Source organism: Micropterus salmoides, unplaced genomic scaffold (assembly GCF_014851395.1).
Source record: "Micropterus salmoides isolate LMB-PRFRI ecotype aquatic unplaced genomic scaffold, ASM1485139v1 Ms_hic_scaffold_3891, whole genome shotgun sequence".
NCBI lineage: Eukaryota > Metazoa > Chordata > Actinopteri > Centrarchiformes > Centrarchidae > Micropterus > Micropterus salmoides.
In genome coordinates, this window is record NW_024043252.1 from 1 (window position 1) to 16,053 (window position 16,053).

Here is a 16,053-nt window from a genome sequence, read left to right on the forward strand (position 1 = left end):
GCAAGCTTGCCCCGGAACTCCTTACGCCGAAACCCTGGGGAAAGTTACAAGAGGATGAGGAAGCAGACCTCATGGTTGGCAATGATCGCGCACAGACCTGAACTGTGACACCATAAATCCAAAAACATTCCCAAACAGGGAGTTAACCCTCAAATTGCAGAACAAGATTTTCAACATCTAAAAACCCAACAAATGCATAATGTATGCTATAAATGCAACCAGATGTTCTGCATCACGACAACGTAAACAGCTTTCTAGTTTTTCAAGCTGTGCGTTGTAGTTCATGGTTATCCCAGAGGGAGCCTGCTGCTTCCCATCCTTGATGCAGCGGTCAGTAGTACAGAGAGGGGTCATGGAACTCTAATCCACAGGGGCCTGTGTGGCTGTGTGTGAGGCCCCGACAGTCATAGAGGAAACAGACAGCCAACTTAACAATTCCTAGTGTGCTCTGCTGGGAGAGCAGTCAGAAATACTACGCTGCAGCCAGCCAGCCAGCCAGCCAGACAGACAAACACACACACACACACACACACACAGATATACACATATGCTCATTCATACGCGAGGAACGGAGTGAGGTCAGGTCCCCGACCACAGCTGTACACAAGTGAGATCATAATTGTTCTGACTATCCTCCAAGTCCGCTTAAGAAAGAAAGAAACAAATTGTGCTGTTTTGCGTTGTCTTGTTGAGTCAACTTAAAAACCGCATTACTAATGCATTTCTCCCAGTCAGTACATGCAGACTTGCCTGGTAGCGTGTTTCTCCTTCCATCTGCTCCAATAATGACATCGAACTCCAGCTCATTGACAGGGTGTGTCCTGGGGTGGACCTCAGCCCTCCAACCAATCCCTAAGAAAACACAGCATGTGTAATCAGACAGAAATGCATCAACAGAGCTAGCTGACAGATAGTTCTCTGACGAAACACACGTTGAGTTTCCATTCATTTTTCTTCAGCTTGTCCGGCAGCAGCTTAACTCTTACTTTCAGTCTCTTGATCTTCAGGGGGCTCAATGAGGCCCTTAAACTCGGCATTGACATGGATCTCTATGCCCAGCAGGAGAGCCACTTTGAGCAGCATTAGCTGAAGCTGACGAATACCTACAATCCAATAAAGAGATGGAGAGAACACTTGAATGACATCAGAGCTGCTAAACCCACAGGCAAATGTGTCATATACAGTATCAGTTGTGTAAACAAAATTAGTCATGTGTACTCACTGATATGATCGATAGCACCAGCACAGAACTTTCCATAGAACTTCTTTGCCCCAAGGCCCCTGAGGTCCTGAATGGTGAAGGGCCAGAGGTGCAGCACATTATTCCTAGAGAAGGCATCTCTCTTCTCCAGCAGCACCACTTTGGCCCCCAGGAAAGCCAGCTCGATGGCTGTACGTAAGCCGCATGGTCCTGCACCAATGATCAGACACTAAATACAGAGAGACGCAGATATTATAGACAAGCTATGAGAAATATATTGACCAATACACGTGAAAAACCAAGTCATGTAAAGTCACTGCCCATCTTTCATTGCAACCCACTTATTGAGACTCCCACGCTAGCACAAAACCTCCTGCAATGTAGCTCTCTAACACACTTTTAGTTGTATTTTGGGAGGGTTGCACTTCTAATTTGTGATGACATCAAGCTCTTGCTTCTTTTGAGTTTGAATGCAATCAATCAATCTGTCAATGAATTGCTCTGGACAAAGGCATCTGCCAAATAATACGAGGTAAATAATGGGATACAACACATGAAGAGAAAAAAAAAAAAAAATCGATGAAGCCCATAGTTGATGAGCTAAGATAAGCAAAGATAAGGAACTACAACATAACACAAAATAAGATGAGCTAAGAGGTAACATAACTGAAGCTAAGGTACCATAACATAAATTAACATATGTTAAACTAAGCTAAGTTAAGATAATCCAGAACTGCATTCATCCTAAAGGAAATTTTATTAGTTGGTTAACTTCCGTGAACTTTATTTGTAGAGCATAGTTCAAATCTGAACTTGTCTTCCAAACCAACAGTTGTCAATTCAACTCTTCAGCAAAAAATAATAATACAGCCTCAGCACATGTTTGGGGGTCAGCTCAGTATACACAGTAAACCAGAGGAGGTGACAAATCAAATTCAAACAGTGAACTGAAGTGAACGGTGTCCACAACAAAATTGAAAAAGACTCCCTATAGTGTCCTTTCATATAAAGCGAGCATCAGTTAAATTCCTTGACACTGAGGTCAGATTTTAGATCTCAGTGAACTGAAGCCACCAACAAGCAAAGCCACCTTTAAATTAATCATACAGTTTGTAATGTTCCAGGCTTACCTTTGAGTTGGCACATGCACGGCCTTTCTTGTACTCCTTCTGGCTGGCCCTCTTATCTAACTTTACCCAGAGTGCCTTGGCCTTCCAGTAGTTGAGTTTGGACTTGAGCTTGTGGTAGAAGATCCTGGACTCGATGGGCTTGACTTCCAGGTGGTCGCACAGCTCCTGGAAGGCCTTGAGCGTGCCCTTACACGTGGTTGCCTGGACAAAGTTGTCGAACAGGACATGGGACCGGTTCACCCCATCTCCTCCAGTAGCCCCGGCGCCTCCATCCCCCATGGTCCAGACTCACACAGGGCTGTAAGGGCCCTCACCCCCCCCCCCAGTCAGGGGTCTCTGGGTCCAGCCCCAGTCCTGGAACACGCTCTCTCTGGTTGAGGGCTCTTAACTTCCAGCCTCAGGCATCTTCATTCTGCCAGTGAGAGGGAGAGAAATAAAACTCAGTGAATCACAGAAGTACTGTATAAAACATTACCACATGTTGAAATCGGACAGAAAAGCAAACTTACAAGATTACAGCTTTCGAATACTCAAGTAATATCAACGCTGTCCAAGCCAACATAAACATAAACTTTAATTAGAGGCAAGGAACCCAGTTGATACTTGCCTCATTTGGCTCCCTTTGTAAGGAATGGGCCCGGATCTTCTAACTAGACAATCATACATATGACGGCTGGTGGGACAAGCAATTACGGCACCAATTGAGAATAGAGGCGAGGTCATTTAAGGTCTCGCAGTCCATTTTCTGCAGAGACATGACCTCAAACAACCTCTAATCTGTCGAGGAATGAGGCCGCCGGACACAGGAAGGGCACTGAGCCCGCACGAAGCCAAACAGGAAACACACAGGGCACAAGTGAGTAGACACATCTGTGTGGCACAAATCACTCTAGACAGACTCCAGACACAGGAAATAGCCAGTTCATAACAAAAACACTAAGAAACAAAACACAATCCTAGTCATTCAAAAAAAAATATCTGGCAATAGACCGTACCAACCAATCACTATACATGCCCACTGGGTTGCTACTGTATAGCTTCCTGTGTAAATACAGAGTAAACCTTCGCTGTTGTTTTACCTATGTCTTGCAGCAGTCCAACTTTATGTGTTCTGCCTTTTCACCCCAAGGGGGACAAGATCATTCATGTTGTTTGGTGTCTGTGGCTCAGCTGTCATGGCTGGAATGTCCTGATGGGCTCTCTGTCTTTAACTCTGACTGTATTTAGCAGCATGAGCAGTCTTTAAAGGGTCTGCATTACAAAGTATAAAAGGAAGATAATGGAGAAGAAGAGGATGAAAGTAATGCCAGAAAGAGCTATGACAGAAGCGCTATGACAGAAGTGGTAATTATGACTGAGGGGGAAAAAATGTGTTTTGATCTTTTTGCTGGATAATACGTTTTCAGCCATGCAGTGGCCCTGGTTTGCATTAGCTACCGAGGGCAATAATGCAGAAACTTGGTTTACCTGTTAAGAGGGGTGGTGATGGCGCATAGATAAGATGCTTGCCTTTGGCGTGGGAGACCTGGGTCCGATTCCCACTGTGAGACATCCACCATTGTGTTCCTGAGCAAGACACTTAACCCCTTGTTGCTCCAGAGGCGTGCGACCTCTGACATGTATAGCAATTGTAAGTCGCTTTGGATAAAAGCGTAAATGTAACAATGGCTCAGCAGATGGGATAGTCATTCATTCAACATGTAAAAAAAACTCTCCCAAGAATAAGAGTCAGCTAGGAAAAGAAAAAAATATTAAATCAGTAGGTAGAGAAACACGCGTGTTTACATATCTTACTATGATATTGCAGCTACTGCCGGGAGACTGTTAAAAAGACTAACAACAGGGGAGAGAAAGTTGCTGACCAGCCCCTCCAAAGCTCACTAATAATATGTTATTGTCTCAGTTGTTGTACAGAGTAAACAATGAAGATGTAACATGTTAATTAGCTTCACAAGAGCTGTTATTACTTTTGGACAGAGCCAGTCTAGCCGTTTCCCCCGGTTTCCAGCCTTTACACTAAGCTAAGTTTCATATTTACCGTACAGCCATCTAACCCTTGTCAAACTACTCCTTTAATATTATACAGTGTGCGTATGGAAAAGACTTTCCTTTCCTTTTAATTTACAGTACAGAATATTGTAAGACATCATCATAAATTATGTTTGGACTTAATCTTTGCTCTAAGGACAGCCACCAATCAGGTGAGGAAGACAGGACACAGCAACTGAAATCCTGAGGAACACACATGAATAATTACACTGTGAGCCACTTTCTCTGTAAAAACTTTGTACTCCACTGTCCAGGATGCTGAACTAGTTCATAAAAACCTATGTAGTCCCAGTCCCAGTGGCAAAGATGAAAGGGAGGCAGGTACAGAGGTCAGCTGGCCTCCTTTACACAACCTGCCAACTCCTCCTGCAGTGAAAACAGCAGGCTCTGGGTTTGGCTCTGCCTCAGTCAGTCAGGATCAGGGCTGAAGGGTACAGTGCCAGCACAGACAGAAATGGCCTCTTCCAACACAAGCATTTAGCTTAGCTGCTGGACCATTTCAATGTGAGTGAGCTGCATGAATGCCTCAACTGTCTATCACCTCAAAGAAATGTAAAAATAAAACCATCTGTAAGCTCCATCCGCACCTGCAGCAGTTGTGGTTATGTATGTACGTACACACACACACACACACACACACACACACACACACACACACACACACCTATGCTCAATAAACCATCTGTGACAGACCCCTCTGTAATACAATTTTAGGAGTTTTATCTGCAAAATACTGTCATTAACATTAATCCCAATGACAGTTAAGATCAGACAGCATTAAAAGAACAAAACTGATTGACTGGGTGTCATAGGAAACAGCCAATGAGCATTACAAATGACTCAATCGATGGTCCTTAATTCACCAGTCAATAATAATGACTGTGGGATCCAAAATACGAGAGTACATAAACGTCACTCAGATATTAATCAGGCATCTGAAGCCTGTTCCTGTTTACCTCCACAGGGACTCAGGATGCTGTGGTTGATTGCAGAGCAGACTGAGATGCAGTCAGGCTTGCAGTTTCTTTAGTGTGTAGTAAGTGCTGGGGGCCTGCGATAGCATGCTGCAAATACACAAGGATAAAAGACAGTTTCAAGGTTAATTTCAACACAGAAATGGGCCACTGTGCTGGTTCCAGATTCTCAGTAGCTGTGTTCCTAGTGTGTGGCTTCACATCCATGCAGTGTGCAATGGAAAAGAACAATCCATGAGAGTTATGGTGCAACAAGTGTGCATCAAATGAGTTGGTTAAGAGCAACTACAGTGACGTTGCTTGGTTGGTAATTGTTGTCTGACAGAGACTAAAAATGGTTAGCTTGGGAGAGTAGACATAATAGGTCACTATTCCTTTTAAAACATTTTTGGAGTGATACAGTGGAAAACAAATACAATTTAAGAGCAGTGAGCCTAAATATCATGGGTACACCTCACAGGAAGAGCTGAAAAAAAAATAAAAATTTATTTTCATTACTGATTAGTCTGTTGATTAATCTTGGGCCAATAAAAATTTGTATACAATTTCCAAAGGCCCAAGTTGACATATTCGAGTAGCTTGTTTTTGTATCAATCAATATCAACAGATATTCGTATTTGTGAAGCTGGAACCAGATCATTTTAAAACAATAACTTAAATGATTAATGGATTATCAAATTAGTATCCTTCATTTTCTATCTATTGATTGACTAGGAGTTGATCTACTTATGGGTGAGAGCCCGTTGCTGCTTTTACGAGGCCTCATAAGTGGTGGTTTCTCTGAGTCTATATGACATCAACAGACAAACTGTAATCTCATCCACCCCAAAAAGCCTGACAGGAACATCTTAAAGTCTGGCTCTGAATTCTTCCACTCTGCTCTTTGAACCTACTTTTAGTTTTCAACTTGACAGAAGGCAAGCATTCATCACTACGCAGACTGCTCTACGAGGCAGCGTAAAGTAAAGCAGTTCATTTCAAACTCTGCGTTCAAAGCTTCATGAGACCCATAGTGAAAAAGAAGGCACATCAAACCGAACAGGAACGTGGGAGGACGATCTCAGAGGGGCAATAATTCACTTCAGGGTGAAATAAAATCTGTTTTGCGAGAACTAACTTCAGTCTCTTGTTGTGCTACTCTCCCCATTCATAGCGTGGACAAAAGTGATTCCCTCTGTGGGCTTTCCATTTTACTTTAAGGACACACGCGGTTTATGGCGATCAAAAAGCCAAGCAAGGGAGTTGAGAAGACACTGTAACCTTTATGACAGACACCTGAGAAAGCTAGCAGTAAACATCTAACACATTTTGAGCTCTTTGAAGAAAATGGGGGTGCAACTACTGACTGACATACTGTGTCACAGTGTGTGTGTGTGTGTGTGTGTGTGCGAGATGTCAAAAGATGCGACAGCTTGCTGTGACATGCTACACTGACCTTAATGACTATAATAAACCTGGCCTATAATTTGAATAATAGTAGCCTCCTGCAGAGATCCATATGCCAAACCAAGTTGCAACGTGACACTTTATGAAAAAGTCAACTATTTCCAATGTCAAAAAAGAGGGAAAATCTAAACAGCTTTGACTCAACATGCACTCAAATTCCCCAGACATCAGGGTGAGATGCAGGATTTCACACATTCACACAAGAATTACACACATGCATGCAAACCCTTGCACACACAGCCCCCCTTCCCCGAGTATACATATACACACACACACGTTTGTAGGAACATCTCGTTGACATAAAAGCATTACCTAGCTCTTAACCTTAACCTTGACTTAATTCTAACCTGAATCCTAAAACCAAGTCTTAACCCTCAGAAAGCGGCTCTACTTGTGGGGACCTCAATTTTTGTCCCCACGGTGACGGAAGTCCCCTTCTTTTAGTGTGCATTCATGTTGAAGTTCCCACTGGGATATAAAAACATGAAACACACACACACACACACGCACGCACGCACTCACGCATGCACGCCTGTGCCTTTTTCTGGTTGCATTACATCATCCTCTAATCTAAAAATATAGCCAAAGATTAGGTTAGTAAGCTACATGTTTGACAGCACTGCTTTTATGTACTATTTGTATTTACACTGTCACTACCAACAGTAATAAATAACAGAATATAAAAAGTAAATTAATAACATTGTAAGTAAAATTATTGTAAATTAAAAATGTATCAAAACATGTAGTGGCTTTTATGTTTTGCTTTGTTGTTGTTTGCTGGTTTGGTCATTGAGGAAAAACTATCTGGGAATGGCAAATTATTCCATGTTTTTATTTTGCCTTCTGCATCTAATTTAATTTTCATTCCAGGATCAAAGCCACAGACCTACAAAAACATAAAAGCAACAGAGAATAGACAAAAATATCCAAAACATGTGGAAATAATCAGTAAACAAGTAAATTGCATCCCACTGAGTAACTGTGATGACTGGGGCTGACTGTAAGCTTGTGTCTCTGTCAGTGCGTATCCTAAAATAGCATTTAGTCCTCCGTCAGTCTCCAGCTCAGGGGGTGACTGATGCTCAGGGGACACCCTGGGGATGAAAGTAACATCCCAACCCGTCTTCTCCTCCTCATCCATCCATCAGGAGACTTGACACTAGGGCTGAAACGATTAATCGATTAAATTCTTTGCATCGATGCTTCATTTAATCCACAGAACTATATAGCGTTACAGCGTTATACTGTTTTGAACGGACATTTATTACTGTCGCACTTCACGCTTACGCTGTGTGTACATGACGTGACTATGATGGCGCGGTTGGTAAAGTGGAGAAAGAGAGAGAAAATAGTGAGAGATGAAGAAGAAAGTGTCCAAAGTATGGGATTATTTCAAGCTAAAAGAAAACAACAACTCTGTCCACCATAAAAACGAAACTTATGTCGCCTACCGCAACAGCACGACGGCACCTGATCAGAAAGCAACCGGTTTTCTGCCAGCAGACCACAGACACGGCAACAGTAACAGCAACTTTAGCATTTAACTGAAACCATGATTGATTCTTGAGTTGAAGGCTAGCCAAAGTAAGGTGCAGTCCTCAGCTGTAAATGTACACACGTGCGTTTGTTGTTCTCCGTCTGGTGAAAGGACTAATAAATTTCTATTGTCTATCAACGTACACAACTGATCCCGTTACGGCGGGGCGCATCGGCGCCAAGCAAAAGTACTTCTTAAACAATGCACCGATGAAATAATCTGTAGAAGCTTTGAGTACTAAAATCATTGTTAGCTGCAGCCCTACTTGACACAGAGTAGGAGGGAGAGTGCAGGATGCAACGTGATCTTTCTCCCTGAGCAGTGGATAAATTCACAATGATGGATGTACAAGCAGAAGATTTAGTTCATCGAGCTTGTAGCAGACCACACTGGATTTACTAGTTCTATCTCTATATAATAGCTTTAGGATTTGACAGTTTTATGTCTCTGCTTACTTTTTCCCTGTTTGCCTTAAGACAACTGCTGTTTAGTCTTTGTTCTTTAGAGTTAATAATCAGCTTACCATCCATTTTGTCTTGTACTCAATATGAAAGTCACTGTACTGTAGATAGCTTTATTACAGTTTGACTGTTATTACAGAAAAATGCAGCAGCAGGTGTGGTCTATTCAGGGGCAGCCTGCAGGCAGTAAATAGATCATACTGACAACAAAATTAGTTCCCATTATATTACTTGGGCTAGTAATTAGGAAAAGTTCACAACCATCATTATGTAAATGAAAAGAGAAAAATGGTAGGTTAATTTTTTTAGAAGCTATTCTTGCTTCTTTTTAAGCAAGCTCTCCATTTTGGGAAATCATTAGTTTTCTGGAGAGTTACACTATAGCCAGGAGATGATTAGCTGTCTTTAGCATCCAGACTGGAAAAGGGGGGGACACACACACACACACAAATGTCCATAAAACTTTAACTTTAGTTTTTGTACAGAATAAAGAAACAAGATAAAACATGTTAATTGTTGAGCTGTAGAGTACTTTTACCTTTGGAACAAGCCAGGCCAGCTGTTTCCCCCTGCTGCCAGTCTGTGTTGCTAAGCTAAGCTAACCAGCTCCTGGCTGGACTTAAATGTACAGTGATAGGAGTAGCATCAACCTTCTTATCTAACTCTCAGCAAAAAAAAAGCAGATCAACCCTAAACCGATAAAATCTACCAAATAAATAATGGCACACATTCAATCAATGAAATGTTATTCTTAAAAAATTCTTCAAAAAACAATTACATTTAACTGGTGTATTAAGCAAAAATCCTAACCTGCGTTGGGTTCAAGATTCTCAAATGTGAGACTCTTCTGTGTCTTATGTTGTAAACTGCATATGCGGGTAAGTAACCCAATTATGATATGAAGTCTAAATCATATTATACGCAATAATTCCAAAGTCCCACATTGATTCGCTGGTCACATGGTGATGCATCCAACTACAATTTTTGAGAGGGTGTGTGTGTGTCTGCCCTGTGCACACCTGTGAATAATAATTAAGGTGCAAGCAAGGTGCAGGAAACAAGTCCAATCATAACACTGGGCCGTTTTCCCACATACATGCCTGAGATTTCTTCAAGCTTTTCTTTTATTCCTATTTCAAAAGGACAGAAGCCTTGTCAGGGATGCTCATCATTACTGCGTCTGCCTGTAAACCGTAGCTATAAATATAAGAAGGGTATTCAGAGCCTCAGGCCTGAAAGGTATTATCCAGAGTCGAGTCTATAAACACCAGTGTAGAGAGCGTGTTTTTCTAAACCAGCAGATCAAAACTGGTAGGAAAATAATTCCCTGAAATGACAGTAGTAATAATAATAATAATAATAATGATTATCCCATGTGTGTCAACAGAATGATAATACACGCAAAGCTTAAGTCAACAAGGTGAATGAATAGCTGTGTTACGCTCTTTGATATCTGATATTGTACAGATATATTCATTATGCAAACCACTCTGATCATTTCTGCTCTTCAAATAGAGGGTGTCAGCCTACAGGAATGGAGACAGTTTTATGTCCATTCACATCAGCAGACAAAGCATCAGAGCTCGCAGGGTACACAGACATTTGTTGACTGAAACTCATCTGGCTTCCGACAGAGGCAGTCTCCAAACCATCTGGCTTTTGAATCACATGTGCTCCTGACAGTCAGGTTGTGCTGTGCAGCTGAGCACTTCATGTTAGCTCCCACCACTGGTAGAGATTTTCACCAACTCCAGCAACAGATCAGCCTGTGAACCAATAAACCTATGACTTCCATGTTGTCCTGTCTTAAATGTCGAACAGAATGACACATTAATACTCAGCGCAGTGGAAAAACATCCTGTTCTATGTCACATTCATCATGTCTCTGGTGTCTTGGGACTCAGTGAACCGAGATTTACGTTCGATTTTAAGTACAACATGTGCATGCAGCATCCTCTGTTTGTGCCGGCTTCATCACCGTTATCTTCTCTCCCTTTCCTGTCTGACCACTGTAAGCTCCGAGTAAAGCATAAATGCCCCTTCAAATGGATCTTCAGTATTGTTTAATACAGCGAGGCTATTTGAATATGCAGTACAAGTATTTGATGCCATTTTTATCTGAATTCTTTCTATCTAACAAGAACCTTACAGGTTTCTGTGAAGGAAATGGTTCATCTGGATATTTACATGCTTTACTGTGTTGTACATAAACAGTGGTAAATAGTGGTTTTCACTACGTTCCTTTTAACTAGAGTTAAACTAAAATAGAACAACTAAGAAGCCACTTGCCTGACCACTGTTACAAGTCCCAGTGTGCTCAGTAGTGCTGTCAAGGCAGCCCTCAATACTGCCCTAAAAAGAGAGGTCTTAACTGAATCTGAGCCCCATTACATTTCTGAATCTACTAGCCTATATTAGACCCTTTCCAACCATGACAGGGGATTTCAAATGGATTGGTTTCAAAGTGCAAAATAGCCCAGCCAATGAAAAAATGAGCTTCAAATCTCTCTCTGAGACGACTCAGGGGAATATTTACTAACGACAAAAGGGTCTCTCTTATGAAATTCATATCAGCTGTAGTGAACAACGATGTGGATTTGTGCATTTTATATTGAATAAATTTGGAGCTACGCCTAAATTCCTTTCTCCTCCCCAGAGAAGATGGGGAGGGGTCAAAGTTGCTTTCTCTAAGTGCTAGCCCGACCATAAAACTGGCACCATTTTGATTCCGAAGCTGATAACGCGGGGCCTGACTGTTAAACTGACAAAGGGACACGAGCCAGCCATTGGCATCTCCCTGAACAGCCTATCAAAACTTACCCCACCACACACGTTTCCGTGGAAACTGACCTTATTCTTTGTTTTATTACCACATCAAAAGGATACTCCTTGTCTCACCTAAGTGTGACATGTTCCAGACACTGAACTTTGGATGACAAAGGACTGCAGTCTCCAAAATACTCAAAGCATCTAATTAAATTTAATTAAATCTTTAGTTACCTGAATATGTTTGCCTCTATTTGAGTAGTTATGTTAACTGTTGTTGCTATCTGTTGTTGATATTAGTGCTGAAAAGAAGTTACTTGTGCAATGTTTTTATTTTCAGCAAGACACTCCTTCATCTGATGTAATCCATGCTTGTTCATAATACTTTCTTACAAAATCCCTTTAGAAATGATGACAAAGAAATGTTTTACTATACTCTTAATCGCCAGCTTGAATTTAAGGATGAATCAACAATATTCCCCGGTTCCTAAGGAGAGACGATCTTTGATTTAATCCAAGCTTTCCTCATGTAACCTGAGCTCCCCCAAGTGGACGAAATAAGTATTACATGCCCTCGTCGGAAATGCGGTTAAATGTATAAAAATCCTGACCAATAATGTGACAATTGTTTCCTGTTACCAAATGCCTAGAACAGTACAACCGTTCAACCATTGAGGTTCGATTGTGGAAAATATTTGATTATAATACGTGCAAATAGATTTCTTTTCTTTAGACATTAAGTTTGGAAAGGCAGTCCCTGGGAAACCTGAGACGCCCCCTGGGGAACCACGCCCCAGACAACAAAAGAGCGACACGCGACCTGCTCGCCAGTCTCTAGACTCTTAGTCTCTTCCCTCTCTCGCTCTTCCACTCTGCCCTCTGGATGCTTCGGCACGCGCGTGGCGTGCCTCGCCAGGCAACACGCCCAGACTCGGCCAGCGAAACAAACAGGCCTTTGTTCGCTGAAGCTACACACCTGAAGTGCCGCGACATCGATCTGCCTTCAGTTTGTTTTATTTTCTTTATTTCTTTTGTTTGTTAAAGTTATGAGTCCGTTAAGTTACACTGGACTAATTCAGGAACGACCAAGTTCCATTTTAAGCCTTTTTCGTCGAGCCAACTTCACCGAGGTCAGACCAAGCCACGTGGTCTCGCCAGCTACAACCAAGGAAACCTGCAAACAGCCGAATTGCCAGACGGAGGAGGCGTTTTCAATCAGACACGGAGAACCCCGGACAATCCCTAGCAAAAAGCCAGGATCGGCAGCTAGCGTGGGACCCGTGCAACAGGCCAAAAGCAGGCTGTCGACAAGCAGTAAGACTTAACACACGTCCTGTGATCAGATGTCCATTTTAACTCCTAAATATAGCATTAGTTTACTTTCAGTAGCTCTTCTATGCCGTATGAGTCGAATGCTTCCCACAATCGAACCTCCAGGCTCATTGTTCAGCAAATGTTTATGTTCCCTGTATCCAACCATCTTTTATCACCTTAGTTAGAGAATAAATTCACTGTAATATAATCAAGAGCTGTGTGTGTTGCCTATTTATAGTTCCTGCCAAGAGAATTGACCCTTTAGATATGAGACTGACTGACTGATGATTAAGATAATTGAGCGATTATTAACTAACTGATCACTAGTAATAATTGTATAATTATTCAAAACTACCTAGAGGTCCGGAGACTCTAGGATTATAACAACTCCGGTGGTGCCCTTTACGAGGAAATTCTGATTTTATGAATAATAATTCATAATTGGGTATCAATTCTCATAAATTTATTAAAATGCATAACTAATAAATTTAGGTCCACTACATAATGGTGCCCCGTGTGAGGCCTTGTGACATACTATAATAATAGACTATACACACAGCCCTGATGCAGAGAAGTTATTGAGAAAAGTTATTGAGTCCCAGAAATTTTTCCCTCCAAAATTTTGCCACTGAAATAATCGCCCAGTAAGTTGCTCCCTAGAAACTCTCCTGTCTTCCCTCTTAACTTAACGTTAGTGATGAAAGTGTGTGTGAGTTTTGACCATGTTCTTTGTTGTGAAATGAAATGCTTTGTGCAACTTGTTTGGCCGCCGCGCCATCATTCTTTGTTGTTCAGTACAGAGCTGTAGTGAGCTGAGCTATGAGGACCGAGCTAATGTTAAACTGAATGCATTCCTGTAACGTTACCATATGAGAAATCTGAGCTAAAGCTACATACAATCTCCGCTGACGAGTGGATGAAATGCCCTTTTGGTTGAGAGAAACTTAACCGATATTGATAATTTTAAGGCCTAATAAGAGGCAGACAGATTACAGTTGCGCTGTGCCAATGTGATTTGCTTGCGGCTATAAATAACAGTCTGACGCGCTGAGCCGTGGATTGTTATGTTATATGCAAAACTCCGGTATCCTGTTGAAATTAGCTACTTCAACAAATACAGCTGCCCGGCAGTGGAGTCACAGGCGTGAAGACGCCGAGTTTAGCCTGTAGCGTTGTACCTACCGAGCTAAGTTAACGCTAAATCGAAGCTTGAAAGCAAGCTGAGTCATTGAAACAAAGGAGCGAGTCCTTCCCCCATTTTGAGCGGGACTGGTGTCCGTCAGTGTTCTGATTTACTGCCGTTGCTGCAACGACGGTTTGCTAACTGCGTTAGCCTGAAGCTAACAGCTGTTGGGTCCGAGGACCAGAGAGGAAGCCGCTTCTTCTTCTACATTGAGAAATAGGCCGCGCCCGAGGCGGAGCCACAGCTCCCCTACTGGCTGGCGGAATAAATTGCATGCTCTGCATTAAATCGACTTCAGCGTCATCAGTGACAGAGATGAGCGTTTGAATCGAGTGAATTAAACCAGACTTTGGTGATAGATCTTGTTAACTTGAGACACATAAACCATTGTGTCGACTCTCAGATTAAATTAATAAGGAGTGTTACTCCTTAAGTGTAGGATAGAGTACAGGCTCTCCTTTTTCCTTGAATAATTTTAAAGATCTATTGGGTGTTTGCTTGTAACAAGGTACTGAGCCAATTTAGTACCCTAACCTAGGATTACACTGAGTAGTTCTGTTAATTTTGATGCAATCTTTTATTCAAAGATTCGCTTTTCTAATTTTGATCCAGCTGTATTTGAATAAAAAGCTTTATTCTCATTACTGCTGCAATATCCCTGATTTTGACTTTGTCATTTTGAAGCCTTTTCTGTAGTGCTTTTTGATCCTTGCAGGAAATAAGATAAATGCAGAATAACATCTTGATTTGAATTTTTGTTAACCTTTTGTTGTTTGGACTGAAACCTACATTAAGCTTGATAAGTTGAATTGATAGCTTTCCAACTAGGCTTTCTTTAATCCTTGTTCACTATAAATGTAATTTGGACTCTGACTTTTATAGCAATTGGAATTTTGATAACTTGATAACAAGGGTAATTAAAAAACCTTCAGTTTAATCAGCTTTGATTTTTTTATTTAATCCACTTTAATCAGCCTGGGATTTTTGTTAATGTAACTTTGAACTTTGAGTTTATTCTCATTGCCTTTGAACTTTGATTTTGAAATTTAATTATTTTGATCTCAAATTTTAATTTTTCCAATTTTGAACTCTGATTCTAAAATTTAATTTTTCAAACAATTTCTTCCAACTTTGACTTTGATCATTAAGGACTTTGAGCTTTGATTGTCAAGCTAGTTGTAACATGAACTTTGATTTGATCTATAGCATTTAACTTTAATCCCAAGTGTGATTTAATTTCATTTTCCTATTTTTGCCTTCACCCTAAATTTGAATTTTCAGTTTGGGCATTTAAGTCTGACTTGAAAGTCAGCTTTCTCCAACCTGACATTCCCTTTTCTCAACTAGTAAACACACTAGCTGAAACTCTGTTTAACTGACTGGCTCAGGTCTGCTGTACCAGCTAACACCTGTAGTCCACTTCTGATTTTGTTAAAGCAAATTGTATAACTGAGTCCATAGATTCGATTTGATCCTTTTCTTCAGATTCCAACCTTCCAAATTAACTTAAAGGAACATCAACAGCTCCAGGAAGCTATAGAAGCAACACCCATTTATTTTTGTATTTGTAGGTATATCCTCTGAGTTGACACACTGTTTGTTGTCTGATTTGGACTCACCAAAGTCCTTAACCAAACCACTTGAGTACCTGCCTGTGAACATGGCAGACCCACGCTTAGTGGCAGCCAGTGGGGGCGACCCACTGGAACACTTTGACTCCATCTTGGCCCACATGACCGAGACCATGGTACCTGGCTACTCAAGCCAACTACAAGGCACCGATGCGGTGAACCTTGAAACAATTTTTGCAGAGCTGGTAACAACTGCTCTAGCCACTTCCTCAAAGGACAAAGCCTTGTCCCAGATGCTAGGAAAACTAGCTATTGTAATGTCTGCCCAGTCTAAGCACACGCACCAGCTTGAACAGCAGCTGGAAACACCAGGCAGTCACTAAGTGAAGCGGAAGAACGCATCACTGACCTACAGGCTCCT

At 41.5% G+C, this 16,053-nt stretch overlaps 1 protein-coding gene across 1 annotated transcript in view; it reads right to left on the bottom strand.

Moving 5' to 3' along the window:
* Positions 1-6: 6 nt before the first annotated feature.
* Positions 7-16,053, bottom strand: part of LOC119885056 (protein-methionine sulfoxide oxidase mical3a-like) — a gene marked incomplete at its 3' end in the record, with an annotated part of 31,523 nt that continues 15,476 nt past the window's right edge. The window contains exons 2-6 of the mRNA XM_038695307.1: positions 2,332-2,743; positions 1,223-1,430; positions 987-1,103; positions 751-852; positions 7-34 (exon numbers count right to left, since the gene is read on the bottom strand). Of these exons, the coding sequence (XP_038551235.1) occupies positions 7-34; positions 751-852; positions 987-1,103; positions 1,223-1,430; positions 2,332-2,610 (734 nt within the window). The remainder of the gene's footprint in view (positions 35-750; positions 853-986; positions 1,104-1,222; positions 1,431-2,331; positions 2,744-16,053) is intronic.